This window comes from Erpetoichthys calabaricus, chromosome 11, assembly GCF_900747795.2.
Source record: "Erpetoichthys calabaricus chromosome 11, fErpCal1.3, whole genome shotgun sequence".
Classification (NCBI taxonomy): domain Eukaryota; kingdom Metazoa; phylum Chordata; class Cladistia; order Polypteriformes; family Polypteridae; genus Erpetoichthys; species Erpetoichthys calabaricus.
Window position 1 is genome coordinate 43,714,913 of NC_041404.2, and position 26,837 is coordinate 43,741,749.

The 26,837-nt window shown below is 38.7% G+C and overlaps 1 protein-coding gene across 1 annotated transcript; it reads right to left on the minus strand.

Moving 5' to 3' along the window:
- LOC114660363 (UDP-glucose 6-dehydrogenase-like) lies at nt 1-26,366 on the minus strand. The gene is made up of 12 exons (XM_028813024.2): nt 26,153-26,366; nt 15,273-15,443; nt 14,993-15,094; nt 14,686-14,886; nt 12,854-13,051; nt 11,892-12,039; nt 10,440-10,534; nt 9,878-10,008; nt 9,496-9,632; nt 4,986-5,077; nt 4,773-4,883; nt 1-1,607 (listed from the first exon to the last, which is right to left on the minus strand). The coding sequence occupies exons 2-12, from the start codon at nt 15,432-15,434 to the stop codon at nt 1,515-1,517; spliced, it is 1,470 nt and encodes a 489-aa protein (XP_028668857.1). The 5' UTR covers nt 15,435-15,443; nt 26,153-26,366; the 3' UTR covers nt 1-1,514.
- Nucleotides 26,367-26,837: the final 471 nt, after the last annotated feature.

Sequence of the window (26,837 nt, forward strand, 5' to 3'; positions counted from 1 at the left end):
AAAAAGAAAAAATGCCCACATGCACAAGTGTAGGCCAAGAAATTTTCAGAAGACTGTTTAAATTGGTCCATAAAAGCAACCATTTAATTATATTTTTGCATATTGAAATAGGGTTGGAAAAGGTTCTTCCATTGTTTAGATCAACAGAGTTGGGTTTAAAAAAAAAAAACAATCTGGAAAACAGACAGCCACATACTGGTAGCCACCCATTGTTACCAACCTCTCATACGGTGACCCCAGCAACATGAAAGATGCGTTCAGAGAGGGCCTAACACAAGCTACCGAGGTCACCATGAGGCATTCAAAAAGCGGAATTGAAGGGAAAAAAAAATAAAATAAATGACAGAGTCCTAGAAGGAAGGGGGGTGGAAAAGAATATTCAGATTTCAGAACCAGTGGAAGCTCAACTGCCACCTCCACTTTCCTTCATTCCAATTTCTGCACCTGCAGAAACTACCACAAGGGGACAAGGATGAAAAGCAGGAAAGGTCACTAGAAGGGAACTTCAGTTCAATGGTTTAAAAAAAAAAAAAAAGCTATAATTTAGGAAGATTTTTATAAAACGCATATGCTCATTGTAGTTAAATGGAGTATCTTGAGGTTTCATCCATAAAAATTGTTAACATGTAAGACTGATGAAGAGAAAAGAGTGGATAGTCCCGACCATTGAGCAAATGAATAAACAGCTCAAAAGCACAGGACAACAACTTTAAAAGCAGACACTGTATAAATGTCAAATCCAAGTACTGTTTTCTGTTACTTCTGTTAGATTTGCATTTTTCTAAAATTACATGGTAATTACAATAAAAGAAAACCCTCATGGTTGAACCCATAAGATTTTGGCATTATAAATTAGCTGTTACGTTTGTTAGTTCACAATCCATTTTTACAGGTATAAAATGCAAAACATGTGCAAGGAATTTTCAGACTTAAAAAAAAAAAAAAAAAGTAATAAAAACTGAACTACATGTAACAGTCAAAAGTTATCAAACAAACTTTATATACTGGAATGGCAGTAACCATCTTTCATCTCAGAGTGAGAAAATAAGGGAAGACCCTTTCACTGTACACCAAAAAAAAAAAAGAAATAAATTAAGAAAGCTGTTATCAAACTGTTCTAACAGGTTCTGGTAGGACTTGTGGCCCATACTGAATGGATCTGCTCTTTGCATTTACTACAAGGCACTTAAACACATACATACATACACACATACGTGTGTGTGTGCGCACAGCTGTGTATGTGTATGTATTTTCTTCACACACACACATACATATATATGTATATATACACACTTCATTTGAGTGATACTCTGCTTCAAAACCATTGGTAAAATGTCCAAGCGCATGTTAGGTTTGTGACCTTTACAGTTCACGACAGACACTGCCATTTGTTTAAGGCAGAAATCATATAAACAGTATCTGTATTGCTAAACAAGGTCACTTTTTGGATTTAAAATTTTTTAACCCCCTAAAAAAGAAAAAACCACACAACACTACAAACTAGTCAATTCTCCTCAAATTTTAACTCTTTTAGAAGAAGGAGACTGGGAACCACTATTAGCCGTGAAATGAATCCTCTGGTTAATTTTCTTGCCAATAGTCTCCACCTTAAAAATAAAACAAAAAAAATAAATAAATATAAAAAAAAAATGTCAATTTCTGTTGATGCATACATTTTCTGTTAAATTAATTTCTAGTTGGTCTTATTTATTCTTTTCTTTTAAATCAACTGCATTAACAGAGAAAATGTTCAATTGGACTTTGGAAATTTCCAGTACATCCTAGGCCTATCTGACAGGAATTTTATTATCATGCACACTCTGGAATTTCTTGTACAGCTGCAGTGAGAGGCCATGTCAGACTAGAAGGCTCTAATAAACTTCCAGGGGAGTCACAAGAAAACTGAAGAAAAAATTTTTTTCTTTTTTTTTTTTTTTTTTTAAACTTAAGGACCACCAGCTGGACAGAAAACCTTTGACAAAACAATATTTAATATGTGACTCTGTAACAGACTAATTTTTAAAAGCACACATTTATGTTATGATTAAGAAATTCAGGCACCAGTAAAAACTTATTAAATAAAAAACAAACAAAGACTGGTTTTTAAATGGCCATTTGATTTTTTATCATCTTTAAAACACAGGCAGTGTAGCAGCACTAGCAGCAAATATACTTTTGTTAATGATTAAGATAACAAGCACCTCTGTCAAGACTGCAAAAGGAACAAGAGGGTAAATATCACGGTTTATGTTTTTTGTATTGTCATGATACACTGGGGGACCTTAATAATAATAATAATAATAATACATTTTATTTATATAGCGCCTTTCCCATGCTCAAGGCACTTACAGAATAAATAAAGAATGGCAGAATACACAGTATATAGCATTGTACAAACCAGATAAATAAATAAAGAAGATTAAGACAGTAAATTCTGAAAAAAAAACAGACAACATAATTGATGGTCTCGCACACACATACAGGTTACATTAGCATCTTGACAGAGAAGTAAACTGAGAGAAAGGTAATAAAGTCAAGTAGAGCTAAAAGCCTTCCTGATGAGTTTTGAGTTGTTTTTTAAAAGTATTCATGGAGTCAGCTGACCTGATTAATTTTGGTAGGTCATTCCAGAGTCTGGGCGCTATACAGCTGAAGGCCCTGTCACCCATGGAGTGTAGATTAGTGAGGGGCACAACAAGATTACCAGAATCAGAGGACCTTAGTGGGCAGGCAGGCACATAGTGATGGAGAAGGTCACTGATGTAATTTGGTGCGAGGTTATTTAAAGCTTTGTAGGTTATTAGTAGGATTTTATATTCGATTCTGTAGGACACAGGGAGCCAGTGAAGACGGAGCAGGATGGGTGTGATGTGCTCGCTGCTGCTGGTTCGAGTAAGGACTCTTGCAGCTGAGTTTTGAATAAGCTGGAGCTGTGATATAAGATTAGAAGGGGCACCTGCCAGTAGGGAATTACAATAATCGATGCGGGATGTGATAAAAGCATGGACAAGTTTCTCAGCATTAGAGAAGGAGAGGAAGGAGCGAACACGGGATATGTTATGGAGGTGAAAGTAAGAAAGTTTCTTAATGTGATTTATGTGGGCGGAATAAGTGAGGGAGGAATCAAAAATGACACTAAGATTCTTTACAGTAGAGGCAGGTCTGATGAGATCATTGCCAAGATGGACTGGGAAGGAGCTCATTTTATTAAGTTGCATTTTAGTCCCAATTTGCAGGAGTTCAGTTTTATTGCAATTTAATTTTAAAGAGTTCTGCTCCATCCAGGTTTTAATTTCACTAAGGCAGGTTGTGAGCTGAGAAAGCTCTGATGAAGTTCCACTTTTAACATTGAAGTAGAGCTGAGTATCATCTGCATAAAAATGATAACCCAATCCATAACTAAGGATAATATGGCCAAGGGGAAGCATATAAATACAGAAAAGCAGAGGACCGAGGACAGAGCCCTGAGGGACTCCTTGTGTGACTGGCGCTGAGCTGGATCTGCTGTTGCCAAGACTAACAAACTCTTGCCTATCAGTCAGATAGGACTTGAACCACTGGAGGGCAGTGCCAGAGATGCCCAGCATGTTCTCCATTCTGGACAGTAGGATGTCATGTCTAACAGTGTCAAATGCTGCACTGAGGTCTAACAGAATTAATATGCTAGTTTGTCCAGAGTCTGCTGCCATAAGCAAATCATTGGTTACCCGTAGCAGAGCAGTTTCACAGCTGTGCCGCGCCCTGAAACCAGACTGAAAGGGTTCCATCAAATTATTAGAGGTTAGGTAATTGGTGAGTTGGGAAGCTACAACACGCTCAAGAACTTTTGACAGGAAAGGTAAGTGGGAAATAGGCTGGAGATTGTTAAGATTGTCAGCATCAAGGCCAGACTTTTTTAACATTGGGGTTACAGAAGCAATTTTAAAAGTGAGCGGCACAGAGCCAGTGTCAAGGGATGAGTTTATTATTGTTGTAACAGTCGGGATTATGGCATGAAGGCAGGATTTAAGTAGTGTGGTGGGGATGGGGTCCAGTACACAAGTAGTCGGCCTCATCTTACAAAGCAGGTTATTAACAAACGCAGATGTGACTGGTGAGAACTTAGAGAAGGAGCTGGATGGAGTGGGAAAACAGGGAGAGATATAAACAGATGATGTATTTATGTTAGTTGAATTATTTAGATCTTTAATTTTGTTATGGAAAAAGTGGAGGAATTCCTCACAGACTTCAGTAGAAGAGGTAGTTGGACCAGATGATGGTTCGAGTAGTTTATTAACTACAGAGAACAAAACCCTTGGGTTATTATGGCCACTTTCTATTATTCTGCCATAATGGGTGTTCTTGGCAGAAGTTAGTGCTTCTCTGTAAGCTCTTTGGTGGTCAGAGAAAGCCTGGATGTGCACGGTGAGGCCAGTCTTGCGTGACATTCTCTCAAGGCGTCGGCCAGCTGCTTTCATAGATCGCAATTCTGAGTTATACCAAGGAGCTGAGCGTTTAAAGGAAACCTCCTTATGTTTTAAAGGAGCTGTTTTATCTAATGCTGAGTGAAGGGCTGTGTTATAGTGGTGAACAAAACTATCTAGTGTTGATGGAATAGGTGCAGACAGTAGGTTGAGAACTGTTCTCAAAACGACAGGAGATAACAAATGTCCACAAATTAAGTTGCAGCCATTGTGGTAATTCTACAGACATTACATAAATTTAGTTTTGACTCCAAGGGTAAGATTTTCAAAAAGGCCTCCATAGTCTGTAAACAAACACTACTTGCTCACCTGAAAGCCCATGTGCTGCAACTGATCATAAAGACTGTCCAAAATGCGCCTTCCGTCAAATATAAAAGCTGGTTTTAGCATGGCTTTGTAGATCCGTTCATAGTCCAGTTCCTGCAGGTTTAAAGGAATACGTTTATAAATTTAAGGGGTTGGTTTAACAAAAAAACATGAACATACAAACATACACAATGCAAATGAACACATAAATCCTACCTTAAACATATCCCATTCTGTGCAGATCACAATAGCATGTGCATTTTCACAAGCATCATAGGGGTCCATAGAGACTGTGACCAGTCGAGAAACTTGAAAGGGGAAAAAAATAAATAGTTACATTTGAACATAACATTCTCAATCACACTTAAACTCAGTGACACAGAAGGCTAGAGACTATCCAGGTGGCAAAGCAGGAAATAACCATGGACAGTTTATTGCAGGGCCCACTAATGCAGATACCAATATGTGCGCAGTTTAGAGTTGTCAGTTACCCCAATCTGCGGATTTTACGGAATGTAGAAGGAAAGCCATAACAGCTGGATGAAAAACCCACTCAAAACACAGAGAGAATATGAACATTCCACAAGGGTGTGAATAATCAATCCCCAGTCACAAGATCCATATACAGCAGTGCTAACCATGGTGTCTCTATGCCACCCTATAAATACAAAAATGAAAATTTGCTAAAGAAGAACGGGGAATACCCCTTACCATTGGAGATAGTCTTTAGGTCATGTAAACTAGCAGCTGAACACCTCAAAATGATGTGAAGGGAAAGGAAAACTGAAGCAAGAATTAACATTTTGAAAGTGCATTTGTAGATGAAAGGGAGAATTCAGCCAATCCATTAAATACAGATATGAGAAACCACACTACCAAATAAGAACTTATTTAGAGCTAAATTTAAAAAAAGCTGCCAAAGATCAATGACCTTGTATGTTCTTATGGATATGCCATAGACCAGACCCCAATGCCTTCTCTGCCCCACCATCCTCTTACTCAAAACTGAGGTATATAAAAACATTGTAGTTTTTTTTTTTGTTTTTTTTTAAACTTCAGCCAGCTATACTCCTACAAGTAAACCCCGCGATTCGCTAGCGAATCGGAAATCCTAGAATGGCAATCAGTTTCTGTTCCGTCCGATATGTGGATGGATGACATATCATGGAGGGCGGGTGCGTCTGGGGAAATGTCATTTAATCCAATAGGCATATCTGTACTAAAGCGGTTTCGTTTTGTGGAGACGTGAGTCTGTTGCCTTCGTTGACACCGACCTCTTGAGCAGGTTGTGTTGTGTGGGGGCCACCTACTGACTCTGGGAGGCCGCTGCGTCTGACTGTGGGGCGAGCGCCACAGCGCAATATACGCCTCGGTGGGAAGCCGCTGCGTGAAGACATATCATGGAGGGTATATGTGGTGGTGTGGGCGGTCGCGTCCGGGCGGCCATACAACCTGGCGTGCACGCTTTACCTCAGGTGTAGTTCACAGGTCGTATTCTCGTTTCTGTGTTTTCTTTGGTTTGAGCCACGACTCCTTTCGCAAGCACGTTGTAGTCGCACGCGTTGTCATAGCATGGACCTTTGGTTTGAGCCGTGACTCCTTTCGCAAGCGCGTTGTAGGCACGCGCGTTATCACAGTTGGTTTGAGCAGTGACTCCTTTCGCAAGCACGTTGTCACAACATGGACCTTTGGGGTTTCCGTACATCCGGTGAGCCCTGCGCCCATCCGGTTTACAACCTTCGGTTAGTAATATGGATACTCCAAAGCTATGGTAGATGGGACTGTTCTGAATATGCTTCATCTGGTAAGTAGAGGAAACTTGAACAAAAGTGTTTGCTTTAAATGTATGTATTTTTGTCTCTTGAGGTCTCCTGTTCATTTAATACACAAGACCAAGGGGAATGGACACCTCTATAGATCTGAGAGTGGAGGGACAAGTGCAGCCAGTTCTGATTGAAAAGCACAATCAATGGTTCAGGGTGTGGAGGAAGGGAGATGGCAGGATTAGCCACATCACAAAGGATAAGGATAAGCTCATTTGTATGAGGAAACACCCCCCACCACATCCCTCCAATTTAAAAAAAAAAAAAAAAACTTAAGATTTATTTCTAATATGGGGTTTTTAAATGCAAAAGTCAACAACAAAATTCTGGCTTATCAGAAATCACAGCCCTTGGCCTGCTTAAACAATTCAGGCCCATGTTAAGATACTGATATTCTTATCCCCCCCCCCTCCCCCGAGTCATGAAAAGTAAGGTGTCTGTTTACAACTTGGCTCAGTAGTAGAAAAGCCTTAAAAATCATTAATTATTAATTGTTTTGTGAGCTATTCTAAGAATGTTAAGTTTAAGTAAAAGTGTGACTGTGCAGTATCAGTTTCAGAGCTTGTGGTGTAGCGGGTCCACAGTTCACGTCAAAAAGGCCACTTTTTAAAATAAATAATCGGCATCTTTGTGGCTTAGAAAGGGGGTGTGGTAGTGTGGCGAATCGGTTCCCGGGGAATTCGTGATGCAGGTGAACCTCGTTTAAGTGCACAGGTGAGGAGTCGTCCGCATCCATAATTGTTCCTGGGGGCTGCTAATTGCCACAGCTGATCAACGTCCCCGTGATAAATAGAAGCGCGAGGCGGCTAGGGGGAAAAAATGAATGAGAAGAAAGGAAAGGAACGGAAGTTGCAGAAGAGGGAGGCAGGAAGCAGGGAGAGCAAAGCCAGTGCAATGCAAGAGAGCGAGCGCAGGCTCGCAGGCAACTGGACAGTGAGCCCTAGCGGGGTGTTTGGCCGACACCTAGGGCAGTTAGTAGTGGTCGCTCCCGCTGAGCACTGTGAGTGACTGGAAGAAGGATGGCTCACTGCGGAAGACAGCGGGATTCGGGAGGTGGATTCCCCAGCGTGAGCGTCCTGGTCGCTGGGGAACCAAAGTCTCGGTCTGGGGAGAGCTGAACTGAAGCCAGGGATCAGGAAGCCTCCAGATCAGAAGGTAGAATGAAGGTCAGCTGCAGGCAGGGTGGCTCCCCTGGTGCATAGCCTGGACGGGAGAAGCAGGAGAGTCACCAGTAGAAAGGCACCGGTCCGATTTTAAAAGGACAGCTTCCAGCCATTGTTTTAACCTCCTCCTTTCACAGACTATTTATTTAATGACTTATTTTTGATGCACTGCACTTTACTGAATTTGGACACTTTGTTTTTGTTGTTTTAATAAAAGCACTTGGCACTATTGCACCATCCCCTTGCTTCATTGTTTGTGCCTCACAGTCCAGCTCATCGGTGACATTACCAACGGTGTCGGGTTCAAGAGCACCCAGAAGCAAGACAGGAACATGAAGAAACCCGCATCGTCACAGAGCTTAATGGAAATTTTGTGTTTTGGAAAAGAAAATCCGAACACATTTCTCCAGTTTTGATGTCACTACACTGGTTACCTGTGTCATTCAGAATTGACTTTAAAATTCTGCTTATGGTTTATAAAGCTTTAAATAATCTCGCCCCGTCTTATATATCGGAATGTCTGACACCTTATATTCCAAATCGTAACCTCAGATCCTCAACTGAATGTCTCCTTAGAATTCCAAGAGCAAAACTTAAAAGAAGTGGCGAGGCGGCCTTCTGCTGTTATGCACCTAAAATCTGGAATAGCCTGCCAGTAGGAATTCGCCAGGCTAATACAGTGGAGCACTTTAAAAAACTACTGAAAACACATTATTTTAACATGGCCTTCTCATAACTTCACTGTAATTTAATCCTGATACTCTGTATATCCAATTCATTATAATAACTATTCATTCAAAATCTGTACTAACCCCTACTCTCTCTTCTGTTTCCTTTTCCGGTGTCCTGTTGGTGGTGGCGTGCGCCACCACTCTCTACCGAAAGCACCATGATGATCCAACAATGATGGATGGATTAAAAGCCAGAAATCTGTATGACCATCAGCATCAAGTGACTCTGTGAAAACCCGAACTACAAAGAGGACTATTTCATTTATGTTAGGTAGAATGCCCAAAGGGGACTGGGCGGTCTCGTGGCCTGGAACTCCTACAGATTTTATTTTTTTCTCCAGCCTTCTGGAGTTTTTTTTTTGTTTTTTTCTGTCCACCCTGGCCATCAGACCTTACTCCTTTCTATGTTAACTGATGTTGTCTTATTTTAATTTCTTATTTGTCTTTTATTTTTCTTTTCTTCATTATGTAAAGCACTTTGAGCTACTTTTTGTATGAAAATGTGCTATATAAATAAATGTTGTTGTTGTTGTTGTTTTCCATTTTAAGTGCACAAAATAAAGGTATGCATGCATAATGCATCACCACTCTGTCAAGGACTGGTTCCTGCTTTAAATCCAGTGTTGTCAGTTTAGGCCCCAGTCCCAACTTTCAAATACAATAACAGATTTAAATTGTGAATGACACTCACATAGCATGCACGTTTGAGATACAAGACAAAAACCCCATACAGGCAAAGAATTACAATCTCCAGGCCAGAATGAATCATTGTGCCTCCCAAGATGGGGAAATCGCAAGTTTTCAAAACACAGCACCATTTCAAATCAGTTTTATATACGAGTTAATGTAGATTCCCTGACAAGGGGGAGGGGGAAAAAAAAAATAAATATCACCTCATCTCTTGAAGATGATATAGACCGCAAATTAAACATTCTTTGTCCCCAGCACACACAACACATCAAATATACTGTAGTTTAAAATGTGGTTTCACACAAAGTAAAACACTAACCTCTTTCTGGATCATCTGAGATGGCAGGATGAGACAGATCTTGAAAGATCTGTTCTCGCTTTACTTTTGGATCATAAATGTAAAGGTGTGCTCCTTCATCCATCAAATATTTACTAATGTATATGCTGGACGACTCCCTGAAAAAGTGAAAGATTTAAATAAGCAAAAACATGTACTGTAATTCTTAATCAGAAATTCACAATACAGTGTGCCTCAAAATTACTTCTGGGTAATTACAGTGCTTATATTAAAAAAAGAAAAAAAAAAAAAGGAAAAAAGAAAGCATAAGATGAAGTAGACAACAGATTCTTTGTTACCAGATAAAAGTCAACAAAGCAGTGCCAACAGTTAGAAAAAACAGCAGGCCACACACTCTGCTTACCTTGTATCACCAGTGTTTTTTTTAAATGCAAATCCAAGAAGTGCAATCTTCTTATCTGTCACTGTATTGAAGAGGCAACCGATGATGCGGGAGGAAAATCGCCTACGCTGATAGTCATTAATTTCTATTACCTGTTAAAACAGAAAACCTGAGAGTCACACCTACTGGAAAAGGGAGGATGAGGAGACAAAAAACAAAAAATCCACAAAAAACTTATGTAGCAAATAAAATTGCGGAGCCAGGCGGTGCATGAAACACCACCATGGAGAATACATGGAACCTGTTAAGTCAACCTGAAGACTATAAATGTGGAAAATGGCTGGAGTGCCACTGATAAAATGAATTTTTTGTTAATCACTACCTGGAGATTTTATAGGTTTGTAACATGCATGTACAGATTTTCTCTAAAAACCAAGTATCATCCATCTACTTACTGAACCTGTGTAATTAAAAGGTTCAAAATAGAAAAGACCAATGCTATACAAATTTTTTTACACATTCAGTGAAACAGTTTGCATATTTCTATGATGAAAGGAATTTTAAAAAAAAAATACATTTTTACCTGTTGCCAATATCTGGCTACTTCTGGCAGGTTGAGGGCTTCACAAAGGTAAACCAGGTTAAGAACATCTTTTTGGAAACAGCTACCACCAAACCCTAAATAAGAAAAAAATAAATTGTGCAACTTTTATGATAAGTGACTATAATCACATACATGATAAATTACATTTATTATGTTAAAATGGCAGGCAACATAGAGAAGCACTGGCGGTGCTGATGCTTCACAGTAAGGAGCCTTGGGTTCATGTCACAGGTCCTTCTTGCATTGAGTTTGCTTATTCTCCCCCATGTCTGAATGGGTTTCCTCTGGGTACTCAGATTTCTTCATGTACAGTGGCAAAGATGTGCAGGTTAGGTGGACTGGCAATACTGAATTGGTCCTAATGGGTTTATGGGAGTGTCTTTCAAAGCAATGGACTGGCACCCCGTCCAGGAGATTTTTCTGGCCTTGTGCTTTCTGCTTGCTGGAATAAGCTCCAGCCCCTTGCAACCCTGCCCATCAGTTGTTGAAATGTCTATTTGCTTTTTGATTATCTGTAAACACACTGCAATTCCTTATATGCACAAACTGCCACATTTCCATGACAGGAACACAATACTTTAAATCATCTATGAGAACCAGTACTGGATCAGTAATAAAATTTTGACTTCTGTATCGATACCAGCTTTCAGACCTCCTTATCGGTACAAAAACTGCCCTAAAGCTAATAAAGGGTAACTCCAATCCTCAGTCTTACTCTAGCCTCTCTCTCTCTCTTTTTAAAATTTTATTGATTTTATTGTGTGGGTGTGTTTATGTGTGTCCTGCGGTGGGTTGGCACCCTGCCCGGGATTGGTTCCTGCCTTGTGCCCTGTGTTGGCTGGGATTGGCTCCAGCAGACCCCCCGTGACCCTGTGTTCTGATTCAGCGGGTTGGAAAATGGATGGATGGATGGATGTAATCATTCCATACAAATAGATCAATTTTTACAAAAAAATAGGATTGTAAATTGATAGCCTCTCTGCTTTGACCTGCTATCACCCCATGAATTCGCAAAGTATTATGGAAACCCCGAAAATCTCCAAAATCCAAACCTCATCATCCAACCTCCCAACCCCAACAACCCCCTGTCCTGATTGCATGGAAGCACTAAATGGGAGAGTTATTGAGAGGAATACTGTCATTTACTTCCAGCACTGAAAAGCCCAAAATTTGGCTACCTTACAGTTTTAAAATTTCAATATTTTGGTACTATTGTAGTACTGTGCAATTCTATAACACACAATTCTAACCTCCAAACAGAGTGCTCCACAAGAAGAGCAAAACTACATAAAGCACAATACCTCAGAGAACAAGAATTCAACTTATAAGAAGTCTTTACATAAAATTATCCATGTTCTAAACGAGAATGGAAAAATACATACATTTTAGGACAGGGAGCCAAGTGGACTCCCTGAAATGGGTCAGACTTACCTACACTTGCCTTGAGAAAATTGCTCCCAATTCTTTGGTCAGTGCCTATGGCGTGTGCAACCTCTTCCACATCTGCTCCTGTTACTTCACAGAGCGCACTGATGGAGTTAATGCTACTGATTCTCTGGGCCAGAAATGCATTGGCAGCCTAGAAAATGTAAGCTTGGCTTTACAAATCATGTAAACCTTTCCCACTTCAAAGTAAGTGGCACTGTGTGCAATGCAAAAACCCATTTTAAACCTTTAAGAACAGGTAGGGCATTTTTTTTTTTTTAAAACTTCACTTTAACTTGTCACAGGAAATTGTGTAATGTATACTACTACTACTACTACAATAATAATAATAAAAATAACTGACTTGAAAAATGCGGAACTTCTCTTTTAACATCTATATCTTTGGGATATGAAAAATCCCACCCAAACAAAAAAAGAACATGCCACACCATGTGACCTGGCTAGGAACTGTACTTGGGTTAGAAGTACCATTATTACTTTTTAAATGATTAAAATTTTTATATTTGAAAATATATTAAAATTTGACACCCATTAAACTAAACTACTTGTATGGGAAGAAAGAATGAAATCTGATTACATAAAATGTACCATCAAAATAAATTCCAAAATTATAACAATTTTAAGTTGAAAAGCATATGTTTTTGTCAATTTTTTAAAATCCCCAGCATTTTTGCCATTTGCTGTCTAATATCTGTAGAAAGCAACTGGAAAAAACAAATACTGTAATTATATGAAGCAAATGTCCTGAAAATTCAAGGTGTTGCCTGCTACCAGGTGTAATATAATTAATGCTGAAGAATAAAGGTGAAATTAATTTGTCTATCTGATCACACTATAGATCTATAGAAGAATATTTTAATATATTCTCTGCGAGTGCAGAGTCACATAAGTGCAATGAAGATTTAGTAAATACAAAATACTCTTATTTAAAATATTTCAAAGGTTACCAGTTTGGAAAGCTCAGATGACCAGGTATTAGTGGTGATGATTTTTGTTTTAGGAACCCAGTGCTCATAGATGCTGCGAAGTGCTTCAATTGCCTTTTGACCTTCTGGAGTCTCATCACCACCAATAAGAACTCTATCAGGATTCTTCAGATCCGATATAGCAGTGCCTTCTGCTAAAAATTCTGGATTGGACAAAACCTTAGAAAAGGGAAAAAAAAAATGAGTGGATAAAGTTTCATAAGAAGTTACCCATGAGATGTCTTTGTACTCAGACCACACAAGAGGCAAAAATGTGGCACCATTAAATTAAATACTCAATGAAGGAAATCACTTGGGATTTACAGAGTATCAAAAAGTACCAAAAAAAATCTAAAAAGTATCAATGCACACATTTTTCATTTAGTCAGTCGAGTCTGTTCCTTCCTCCACTCCGATCTTCCATTTTCTGAACTCTACTGTAAATGTGTTTTGCTAGAACACCCATAAGATAAAAAAAACAAAAAACATATACATTACTTAATATTTTCAAGCCATACAAACACTGTTTCTGTGCACCGGATTATGACCAAGAGATCTGTAAAGATATTTCTGCAGAAGAGTTTGTAATATTGGAGTCAACCTTTTCCAACTTAGAAATTATGGTTTTGAAAGCTATCAACTAGCTCAAAAGTAGGTTTAAACCTCATACTTTTCTGACTTTGGCTGCAGTAGTACCTTCCCAAACAACCATTGGTTTACTTAAAGCCCCAAGCATTTAGTTGCCCTTAAGTCAGGTCTTCCTGTCTGCTCTGTAAAGGAGACAACAGTCCCCACGAACACTGCATGTTTTTGAAGAGGAAAGCCAATCTCCTATCTTTACCAATGATAAAGCCCATTGGCCCCTGTGGGAACAGCCAAAGCCCTTTCATACACAGATATGGCACACTGCACCTTACCAGACTCTGCACATTCACTCTGATCTCATTATTATGACATACAAAAAAAACACACACACACGCAGCAACTACACTATGCTCTAAACATAATTCATAAAGCAGAACACAGCACTCAACCCCAAATGACTGAGAGATCAAGGCCCATCTGTGGTGGTTAGTCATAAAGAATAAAATGGCAAATAAAATACAACAGTTCTGCACTGGCCCAACACGCACACATGAGAATTATATAAATTAATTCTTGCCAAATTCTGAAACAAATTGAACAGATCCTTAAACACAATGTGTTTTTTCATAATTTGACTTAATATAGAGTAGAATTTTATAATTTACAAAAGTGTATACTGTAGTATTAAAATTAAAAGAGACATTCTACCACCACCATAAACTATCTGTAACTTACATCAGCCAGTTGGCTTTTTCCATTACAAGGCAAAAATGGAAATACATGTATACACCCAACAACACCCTGGAACCAACTTTTTACAGGATACTAGCCTATCAGAAGTCACAATATGCATGTAACAAATATAGTGATGCTAAGTAATCCAAATGTATATCTTTGACGTGAATGGATATTACAGTACCCAGAGAAAATAACAATCCAGGAGATGTAAACTTCACATAGACAGTAATACAGTATAATAAGTCCAGCAGGGTGAAAATTTTAACACAGTCAGTCATTCTCCTTATTTCTACCATAGATTCCATTAGGACAAAGCAAACCATGGATTGTGACAAACTGAACAGTTGAAACTGAACATGTCTAGTTTAGATATAAGAAAGACACATTACCCGCAGTGGCCACACTAAGAAATGCACACAAGTCCCTCAGCAAATACATGGATGAAGTTGCAGTTCAGAAATCAAAAACACTAAATCCATTGTGGGTCTCACCTGGAAGTTAAGACTGGCTTTTGTGTTTGCATTAAATATCCTTCTAATGCTTTCTGCTGCACGAACAGGTACAGTGCTCTTCTCTACTACAATCTTGCATCCATCTGATACATCTGCTATCCGTCTTGCACATGCTTCAATATACTTTAGATCAGCTGCTCGTCCTTTTCCAATCCCAAATGTTTTAGTTGGAGTATTCACCTAAACAATAGATATTTAATTTTTACTTTACCAGCATTGTTCAGCTACAATCCACTAAATGGAAACTGAAGGTAGATTTTAAATTAATACAGAAAATATTACTTACAGAAATGAAAACCAGATCAGCTTCTTGAATGGCACGGTCAATATCCATTGAGAAGAACAGGTTTACATTTCGGCATGATTCCACCACCTCTTGCAGGCCAGGCTAAATAAGGGTGACAAATTTAAATATTTACACATATACACATAAAAACCAAATGAAAGTGGCCTTCAAAGTTAACTGCTGCAATTTTCTTTATCCCCCATTTAGAAAGGGTGTGCTTGCATATCATAAACTCTGAAAGGAAATTTACAACTCAGGTTGATAACACATATGAACTTGCCTCAAAAATAGGGAGACTCTCTGAATTCCAAGCTTTAATCCTCTGTTCATTTACATCCACAACTGTGACAGTTATTTCAGGACACATCTGTGCAATGACACTGCATGTGGGTCCCCCAACATACCCAGCACCGATGCAACAGATCTTCTTAATCTGCACCATTTTCAGAACCTGGAATAAGCCGATTAACTGCATATTAGAAATCACTACTGAATACTCACAATGCACTTTAACAATAATTCTATAGAAAAAAATTACTATAGTAACATGACTAAAAAAATGAACTAAACATCTGGTAAGGTTGACTATTAGCAAACATATCACAAATGAGAAAACTATTTTGTTGCTTATGAGCTTACAGGCATAAAGTGGCCTTACCATAGAACATATCAGGAGACACAATGCATATACAGAGAAAGCATTCTGTCTAGGATACAGTATTTACACTTACCTTCCGAACCAACATCTAATTTAACCTCTCAAAGAGATTTTTGTTATCTATAGTGTGATCCAAGTATCTGGTTTGTCAGGTAAGTGCCAAGCCAAGATAAGCACTTTGCTATGTCAACAAAGCTGTTTGAGAAGTACAGTATACCTATCTAAACAAAGTATTAACACAGTCCAGACATATACTGTACTTTGGGTGTGATGCAAGTTTTCGATTTTTCTAAATCATTTATTTGCTGCTTTTTTTATTTATCAATAGTGGGGTTTACTTTTACAGAAAAACCCCATTACAATCATATCAACAATTCAATTTGTTTTAGTGCAGAGGTACAAGAAACTAGAATCTGCCAAGACAACATCAAGAGCTAAGGAGAAATCCGCACGCAATGAGGTTTAAGATTATCACAAGCACACTGAGCAGTTCAAGTTTAACTTTAATGACATTTCTACTAAGATCAATGACAATAACATAGTGGCACGGTGGCGCAGTGGGTAGTGCTGCTGCCTCGCATTTGGGTGATCTGGGGACCTGGGTTCGCTTCACGGGTCCTCCCTGCGTGGAGTTTGCATGTTCTCCCCGTGTCTGCGTGGGTTTCCTCCGGGCACTCCGGTTTCCTCCCACAGTCCAAAGACATGCAGGTTAGATGGATTGGTGATTCTAAATTGGCCTTAGTGTGTGCTTGGTGTATGGGTGTGTTTGTGTGTGTCCTGCGGTGGGTTGGCACCCTGCCCAGGATTGTTTCCTGCCTTGTGCCCTGTGTTGGCTGGGATTGGCTCCAGCAGACCCCCGTGACCCTGTGTTCAGATTCAGCGGGTTGGAAAATGGATGGACAATAACATAATGCCAAAAGAGGGTAAAAAAAAAGACACATTTTTCCTTGAAATACCCCTCTGCTCCACAGTGTAAAATTACAAATTAAACAATTCATATGTGACTAAAGTGCCCATTGCAGACTTTTATTTAAGGCAGAGCTGCATCCCTCATGTTAAGCAATGGCAACTAGAGATACCAAATTTAGTCTGTATGTAGAAGCAAGCCTAGGTATATTATGCCTGCACTAATGAAGTATTGAAACACACTTGAGTAACAAAAAACAACTGTGATGCCAACTGTCCAAAACATTTTGGTGCCCATAAATGGGAGTGGGAGAGGTATTTAGAAAAAGTGTTGTTATTTCTACATGGTGGGAGCGAAATTTGTGGAAATTCCCTTAAAATGAAAGTCTGCTACGTGCACTTTAATTGTATCTAAATTGTTTAATTTGTAATTTTAAACTGTAGAGCAGAAGGGTAAAGAAAAAAAAATGTGTCTTTGTCCCAAACATTACGGAGGACAATGTATGTATGTATGTATGTATACACTCACAGCTTACTGTCATTGGCATCAGAATGAAACTTCTCCAGACAGAATTCCATGACCGTTTATTACACGCAGGGGCCTACAAAGCCAGTTCTGATGGGCTGGGGTGGCTTCAATTCTTAATAAGATGTCAGTTATTGCTATTGAAATGTTGATTGCTCAAGCAACATTTTTTTCTGCTTAATTTTAAAATTTTTTCTTGTTAGTATTCCCCACCCATAATTGCTTATTTTAGTCTTAAACAGCTGCGTTCTAAATTTTTAATTCCTCCTTATTATTACAGTATTAGCAATATGAGGCAAATGACAAATGAACCATTAGTTACCATCGAACTTGTTCTACAGTTCTATAAATTCATCATGAACTACATGGTTTAATCAAATATTAGAAGGAAACTGGAGAGAATTATTCATTTGCTTTAGGCTACAACTGATTTCAATAATATAATCGGAAAGGAAAATAAAGGAATGCTTGACATGGCATAATGAAAACACTAACAAGCATAAAGGTAAAGATCTGTTATTGGTAAGGATTGGTTTCTAATTAAGCAATTGGGTTGAAGCAAAAACTTGTCGACACAATTGCCCTAAAGGATCTCCTTGCAGCCCCCTGGATTAGCAAATGGAAGTAAGAATTGCACTGTAGCCTGTACACATGACAATGACTCCATGGGCAAATACTGTCCATGTACTAACATATACATTATTTTATCCATAAATCTATAAAGCCTTATGACCAGTAGACAGAAACTGATCTTTGAACCTACTGGTGAGAATGCCAGAAGTCTTGCGCCATTTGCCATAAAGGAGTGGACAGTTTGAAGCAACCATGCAGGATGACAGAGGCCTTTAATAAAACTGTTTGCCTTTTTACAGCAGTGTACATTATATCTGTACTGAAAAAAGATGATGTTGGGTATCAGTAATATTCTGTGCTACCTTCACTGTCCACTACAGGACTTTACGACCTTGAGCAGAGCAGATGTCGATCCAGTGTGTGACACACCCAGGGTGGAAGAACTCCAATGTGCACCAGTACAAGTTACAGAGAGCGGACGTCTGAGTAAGTAGAGATGTTAGGGGTCTTTCTTGACAATAACTAAAATGTATTTTTTTTGTGTGTGTGTTCAACAGAAATAGTAACTCCTTGAAATATAAAGCTACCCATTCCCTCCAGTGCAGGTGGCAGTGTGATCTAACTTCTGATACATTTTAGTTCTACTAATAATAAGCTAGATAAGTCATAAAATTGTCATATTCTTGAACGAATTTGCAATTATTATTAATCTCTACTTTTCTCAGGTTTCCTTTTCCAGTTCTTGTGAGGTGGTGTTCTGCACAACCGCTACCACCACCGGATCAAAGCCCTGTACAACCGTCCTGTCATGTTTGAATGAAAACGGATTTCCCAACCTCTCACAAGTCCCAGTTTATTGATTTCTCAGACATAACCTTAAAAAACACACAAATACATAAATAAAGAATATTTATGTTAGGTAAGCATACCCAGCAGGGGCTGGAGGTCTTTTAGCCTTAGAGTCCCTGCAGATTTTGTTTCTGTCTCCAGCTTAACTGGAGTTTTTTTCTTTTTATATTATATATATATATATATATTATATTATATATATATATTAATATATATATTATATATATATCCATCGTCCAACCCGCTGAATCCGAACACAGGGTCACGGGGGTCTGCTGGAGCCAATCCCAGCCAACACAGGGCACAAGGCAGGAAACAATCCCGGGCAGGGTGCCAACCCACCGCAGGACACACAAAAACACACCCACACACCAAGCACACACTAGGGCCAATGTAGAATCGCCAATCCACCTAACCTGCATGTCTTTGGACTGTGGGAGGAAACCGGAGCGCCCGGAGGAAACCCACGCAGACACGGGGAGAACATGCAAACTCCACGCAGGGAGGACCCGGGAAGCGAACCCGGGTCCCCAGGTCTCCCAACTGCGAGGCAGCAGCGCTACCCACTGCGCCACCCTATTATATATATATTAATATATATATATATAATATATATATATTAATATATATATATATATATATATATATATATAAAAATAAAATTTGATTCACCTTTAGAGACTTAAAAGCCAATTCAACATATACAGCATATGAACTACTTCTCTACTAATTATATATCTATATTATGTATTATTTATTTTTAAATGTTATTAATTCATTATTACACTTCTTAACTGTAAATTTAATTATTTTTTCTTTGCTTTTAACCATTTCTTTAGCTACATCCTGAGTATGCAAATGTGCTATAGAAATAAATGTTGCTGTTGTTGAAGTCTGGGAATCCATCTTTAATCCATTGCATACATCTTTGGGATATTGGAAAAAAAAGTAGAATACTTGAAGAAAATCCATCCACACACAAAGCTTGCCAAAGAGACACTGTCCTCTTTTTCTTTGGAATAGTAAAGTACATGAGCCTTTACTGCAGAATTTGGATAGGAGTTATAATATTTGACTGTATAATTGCAAACCTCTACCTGAGGCAAAGTGAAATTCCTAAGAAAATTAAAGAGACTCTGTGTGAAACTGCTACATTGGTTTTCTTTCAGTATGCAGCATTTGGATCATTCTATCTCAGTTATATGTTATTATAACAGGATGACATTTCTGCAAGCTAATCTCAGATGTTAATATGAATTCTTTTGGACTGTTTAATCATATACTCTAGATAAAGTGTGACCACAAATCACCTTTGTTAGTTTTGATGGACAAACCTATGCACCAATTATCAAACAAACTTTTGGAATTAATTGCATGGAAGAAACCAATGGCAAAACATTAAAATTATCTTTTATAATCTAGAGACTGCAATAGTCCTGCTTTGCTCCCTCTGCTACACAGAGTTTAGCTTCTTTAAAGGTCAGTAAGTTTCTAAAGCATGAAAGACATTTGTAAATGTAAAAAGTTCTGTCTCACTGAAGAATCATCACCATCTTTTCGTTTTGGTTCCAAGGCTAATATTTCTTTCACTCTCACTGCTAGAGTAAAATTATTTGCTGAATTACTCTACTGGTGATGTTTCTTACAGATGAAAGTAATGCCCAGCATGTCATGTAAATCTTTAGCAGTTTTATTATTTTTTTCCTGCATCAGATTTAACAGATAAGCTACAAGAATTCACTGAGAGCACGAACTTCTATGAAGCTTACAACTGTACATTGGATGAGAAAGATAGATGGAAGGAAGAGCCTGCACAAAGGAGTTGTTGATATCGTTGGTAGTGATGATGTGCAATCCTCAATCGCACCACTTCACTTCACTTCCTGTTCAGAATCCACTTGGCAAGTGCAAGACGACGAGGTACGGCAGGAACTTGCACCACTTTGATGGACCCTTGGTGGAACTTGGTCGGTTGATTCAAGTTGAGTCAGGACCTCACCTCTGACCTTACTGCCATGGATGGCCCTTTGAGGAGTACATGACTCTCAACAGCATCGCTCAGGGGATCATTGATCACACAAACCACTCCGCCACTCGTGCTGACTTAGTGGAGGGGCAACTGTAGATTCTCAGCCACACAGTAGCGCTTCATGTTTTTGTTACATTTTCTTATGTTTCAGCCTTACGCTTTGGTCAACTGGGAAACCTTCTCCAGACAAGTGTGTGCTTTTCCTAATCATCCCCAAACAATTGGACTGACCACAAGTGGACTCCAAACAAGGTGTAGAAACATCATTGATGATCAACTGAATGACATGTACCCAAGCCAAATTTCAAGCATCAAAAAAATGCCTGAATACTTTTGTCAAGGTGATTTCATGTTTTTTTCATTTTTAATAAACTTTCAAAAATATAATAAAAACAAAATGTTCTAATATCCCTTTTTTTGCATCATTATAGGCCATCGAGTGTTGCTTGATCAGAGGAAAAAATTTAATTGAAATGACTTTAGTATAAGGCTAAAACAAAATATGAGAAAGGAGACTACTGTGCACTCAGAAAGAATTTACATTCAAGGAGCCAGGCACAGAGGACCTTATTACCCAGACAAATGTTTTATCCATTTAATAGAGCAGAAATACTCCAAAAGTCAATCAGAAATGAAAAAAGTTTTTCTCATACAAATCTTTGGACAATAATTGAACACAGAGAAATATTTCACAAGTTTGTTCCCTGTTCATAGGCAAGTCAGCTTAGGTTTATGTTGTACATTGTCCTAGGTATCTTAAAAATCATTCCATTATAAATTAAATTTATCATAACAAACGTGTTTGTGGAATTTATGGAAAACTGGTTATTGCCTGCCTGGCCCACACAGACAGTGGGGGAGTTTATCTATTACTGGATTTAGGCTTTTATTAGTGAATGGAAATTCACCTCTTTACCCAGAGCTGAGAGAAACTGAGCAAACACCAAATCACCAGCCCAGCAGTGCTATTATGCCACAATGCTACCCAGTAATCATCTAGCAAACATGAAATAACAGCTCAGAGTGTTATAATATTTGGCCAATGTCTTTACCCAATATTATTTAGAACACTTGGGCATGTTATAAATTATCCCCCCCACACAAAATATGATAAATACAGATTCTGCTCAAATTTCTGGGTCAGTACCTAAAACTGGGGCACAGCCAGGTAAAGGCCATTACTTGATTCATTTACATTATCTTAGAGAGCCGGGAAAAGTCACAGTGCACTCCTGTGACTTCCAGTCATGTAGTTGGGCATTCCCAAAGACTCAGTCCGACTAGTCTGTGACTCACCCTGACAAAATCAACCAGAATTGAATTTGTAGCAAGATGGGTAGTATGGATGGGCTCAGAGTGTGTGATAACCAACAATCAATAAACACTCAGCCAGCTACGAGGGCTAAGGAACATGGGTTTTTAGGACCTGACAAACATAAGAGACTCGTCTGTCGGACTATGTTTTATATACCATGAAAAAACTGAAAGAAAAACAAAAATAAATAATAATAATAAAAAAAAAAAAACCACGTGTTGAGATTGTGGCTGAATATCTGAACCTGCAAATCATTTGTACAGCACTGGCTCGGTCAGTCAACACATCAATGGCCGTCAGAAAAAGGAGCAAGCTTGTGATATTTTGGGAACTGTTCTGGAATTTGTTACATCATTTAATCCGATTTCTACTACTGTAGTCGGACATTCTTATTCAACAATATCAGCAACTCTGGTCATCAAGTTTGACAACTTGTTCGTCTAGAAGGTGTTTAATGGACATTGGCTTTATTACTGAGGGTTATACAGCAAGTTAAAAGGTGCTAGAGAATGGAGAACATTTTAGGTTAAAGGTCAATTGTCCTATCTCTCTATTGTAAAAAAAAAAAAAAAAAATCTTGGAAGGAGATGAGACGTTATTGTCTCAGAGACATTTTCATGTCCCGCGAGATGAGTCTTCGTGCCAAGCGATGTAACCACACCTGGGACCAGAAGCCCTGCGAGAAAAGATGTTATGCAAAGAGATTTGGAAAAGTCCTGCGTGGTTATGTCAGACACATTTCTTGTATAGAGAAAGAAACGATATTCACCCATGGGCAGTTATACGTTGTGTCGTCACGATGCAATTCCAAACACGGAATCAAAATTCAATGCGATACTGAAGAAAAGGTAAAAGCGAAAAGAGATTGAATATATGGGCATAGCTGAAATGACAGAAGTGCGCCACGCGACATGCAAAGCACGCAGCACATCAGTAGCTGATCGAGCAAAGAGGAGGTAAAAAAAAAAAAAAAACTATATGTTTCCTATTGTATCACCGTTTAAGAGGGGGTGTCGAAGGTGCAATCGCGTCTCCTTGGGGTGTGTTCAGCCCCCCTCTTCACAACGCGAGTGGCAGAGATGCGAAGTGGTTGGCGCGTAGCACAAGCGGATGGGTTGAAACACCTTAAGTCTTCTAAATTTAAAAAAGGAAGAAAAAAAAAAAAAACACACACCACACTGCTCCACGTAATCTCACTAAAATTAACCATATGTGGAATTAAACTGCTTAGTTCATATAGATTTTGGGGAAGGGGAAAAAAAAAAGACTATATTGTGGCTGTCTCCATAGCATATGCAAATAAAAAAACAAAACTGATATATGTTAACAGAATAATTACTTTTTTTGTGCAACTAAGAACAGAACCAACAAGTTGAACCAAAGCCCTTTTACTCTGCTCAGTCATTTAGAGAGGACATTGAGACTCACAAGTTCTAATTCTTTCCATATGTTTAGAAGGCTACAGCCTCTGATTTAATTTCACAGTCCTTTAATCTCATGTTCTCAAATTTGGGAAGCTTAAAAGAATTAAACGCCAATATTTCAGTTCACCTTAGACAAAGGTTTGTTGTATCTTCTAATAGCAGGTTTCAAAATACTCAATCTTAACCTGGTTACTAATGCACAAACTAGCCGTTTTTGTCCCTTTTACATAGGTTTTTTTTTTTTTTCACAATCAAAAGAAGTGGTCTTAAGTTACAGTTTGGAAAAGCATATTGGTAATTTACATTAACATAGGCCTAGGCCTCCACTCTAAAATTAATTTCACAGGAAAAAAAAAAATTGTTGCACCTTTCTTTCACCCATCTCACAGTCTACTCATTGTGTCTTAGACTCCCTCTCAGACTACACACAACCTCAGGAGTGCTTACATGGGGAGGCGATGAAAAAACTGCCCAGTGTATGACAACAGTTCCTTTATTCAGATTCCAGGCACTAAGGTTTATAGACTAAATCAACAAGCAGGAGTCATGAATAGACAAGAGGTGAATGACTGCCAGACTGTGTCCAATTCCCCAAATCTCAAATCTCCAATGCCACATTTTCACAGAAGACTCAATGCTAGATTCTCTCATGTGTCCTTGGAAAATATAGAGAACCAATGAAAACTGACCTAACGTATATTTCATCTTCACTTGCAAACCCTGGTGGACTTCTCAAATTCACAAATAAGCCCTCTGAAGGTTAACCTGACCAGGGAACAGGCCTGTTACTACTTGTTTTAGCTACATATTGACGAACCCTGGGGCACAATGATTCCCACCAAGCCAAATTTTTATCGCACAACAGATGTCCACAAAAACACCTAGAATTAAAAAGAATGCTACCTACAGGTACTCTTATTTTATAATTAGTTAAATGACTAAAAGAATGTTGTTCAGGTGGCATGGTGACAGAGTAGTCAGTGCTGCCGAGTCATGGATTCCCCATACAAGATTAAAGCCCTGCATGTGGTTGTTGTATGTATAGAGACATGTCTAGGTCTGTGTGGGATTTCCACCTATATCTCTAGAGACGTTGCTGATCTGCAATGCTAAACTGACAGCTGGAATACATTTACATATATAAAGGTTTTAAAAAACAAGCTCACTGTGTGGCACCTTTCACATCAACCACAAACACAAGACAAAAGGCAAAGAATACAATACAAAACAATACGACAAGCTTTAAAATGAATTCAATTCACGATTTGGTGTATCAAAGGCATGTACAAATTCATGAAGCTCACCCACTGACAGGAATACATCCCTACCTGATAAAATACTCAAAAGACCAAATACAGCCTTTTGTATTAACAGCTTTCTTTAAATAAAAGTCTTACTGCAATCTTTGCTCTTATTCCTTCCACCTCACCATCCCTTTATTAACATAATGCAATACCCAGTTGAAACGCTTTGCTTCAGGGCCAGGCTGATGCATATACAAGAAAATAAGAAATTTGACAAAAAAGGAGGAGACCATTCCATCCATCAAACCCGGTTGTTTAACTAATAGCTAAGCTGTCCCATAATCAGAAATTTAAAATAGTTTACCCAAACTGACATGCAAACGTAAATTAGTCATGCGTCCATGAGCATGCCCTGCGATGTGTCATAGGGTTGCTACCTCCTTAATGCCGAGGCAGTATTGCCAAAACAACAATCCCAGACCCAGAGAACAGACTTAAAAGATTACATCACTTGGAGTCATGATTTTACTGATCTATTATGTCTGGACCTCCTTATAAAACTGCACCCATTCACTGTGTAGACCATACATGCTCTTCCAGTTGATTTTCTTTAGGTTCAGTCATCTCCAAGACAAATTATAAGCTAAAAGGACACTGTACGAATACTAGTTTCTGCTCTGCAATATATTAGCAACCCATCCAAACTACAAGCCTCTGCAATTTTGTAATAGAATGGGAGTCTGTATCGCAAATTATGTTATTTGTGCAGTTTTTTGTATTTTTATTATGTCTTATTTCAATTTTACAACTTTTGCTTTCTTGTATTTATCATAGTGTTATGTGCAGAATTATTTTTATCCAGCTATTATAAAGCATAAGCATTTGAATAGAGCTTAAAAAAAAGTGATTTTCCTCTTTTGCTCTTTCAATCCAAGCAGAAGTCTTTCCAAATGCTCACAATAAACTTTAGATGGTATACTGTACCATCGTTTAAACAGTTTAAGATCTCGTTTATTCAGCCAAGCCTCATATTATATAAGAAAAGTTACTTTAGACAAGGAAACCAGTTTAACCAGATCTCAATACAAAATCAGGCAGAATAATAGATTCTAGTAAATTCCACGTCACTCTTTTAAAGCACCTACAAAGCTAAGCACAAATCACACAGCTCTTACAACTTTCAGGCTAGACACCCCCAACCCCCAACCGCTGTATAAATTGATGGGGGTGGGTTGAGGGGGCGGGGTGCCTGGTAAGAGAAATTCCACGTTGTGTCCGAGAGCCGCAGGGTATGACTAGAATGACGGGCCTCTATACGAATAGAAATGTGAGATTTCTTTCTACTAGCCAATGGCAGAACCGCTCAATCCTGCGCTCCAGATGCCAAAGCACATCTCATGGACACGCTGTAAGTGAATTAAAATTCTGGGAAGAGAAAACGAATAATCAAAAAATGGCTTGAGGCAAAAAAAAAAAGAACACAACTTTAGCCAACAACGCGCCATCATAACATAATACGATTCAACTACAGTTATGCTCTCCTACTAATAGCAGCTAGTGATGCTGGACAAATCGCTTTTAGAAAACGCCTGGAATTTACAGTACATCCCATAAAGAAAAAAGTCGCCAAGCTTACCTCCGTCGCCACGTCCAACAGCAAAAAATAAAATAATAATGATATATCTGAAAGGGTAAAGTATCCGAGCTTGAGCACCCTGCTTAAGGTAGATACACAACAGAGATAAAACAGAAATCCGATTTAACCAACAACAATTCATGCAGAAGTCAACCTAATACTGAACAGCCAACTAAGACTCGCAGAGTAGAACGGCAGCTCGTGCACAGCGCCTTTTCAAGAGCGCTCAGAGCCGGGCAGGAGGGAGGCGGTCCCAAATTACGTCACTTCCTCAATAGCTTTTTGTGCGCCTCTGCTCTGTATTGCGAAAGTCGTAGTAACCGTTTAATAAACAAATGAAATATGCAGCAGTTGTCAAAGATGTACAATATCTTTAGGGAGAAGGTAGGTAATAAAAATGTAACTTGTCCTTGCGTCATCAGTCATTAACTTACGGTTACTTTCAAACCCGATATAGCGGCTTCTCAGAGCTGCACTGGTCTGCTTAGCTGCTACATTCATTTGGACGAATCCTTTGAAGCTACGCTATGCAGCTGCATTGTAAGAGCGGTAAGCACATCTTACGCAGTGGTGTGTGGATTTAATCTCAAATGGTTTTGTGGTACACTTAAATTGATCAGTCAAGATGCAAGTTGCATATGTGAATGTGTAAATGTATTGGAATTTTTAGAGCACAGATTTCAAA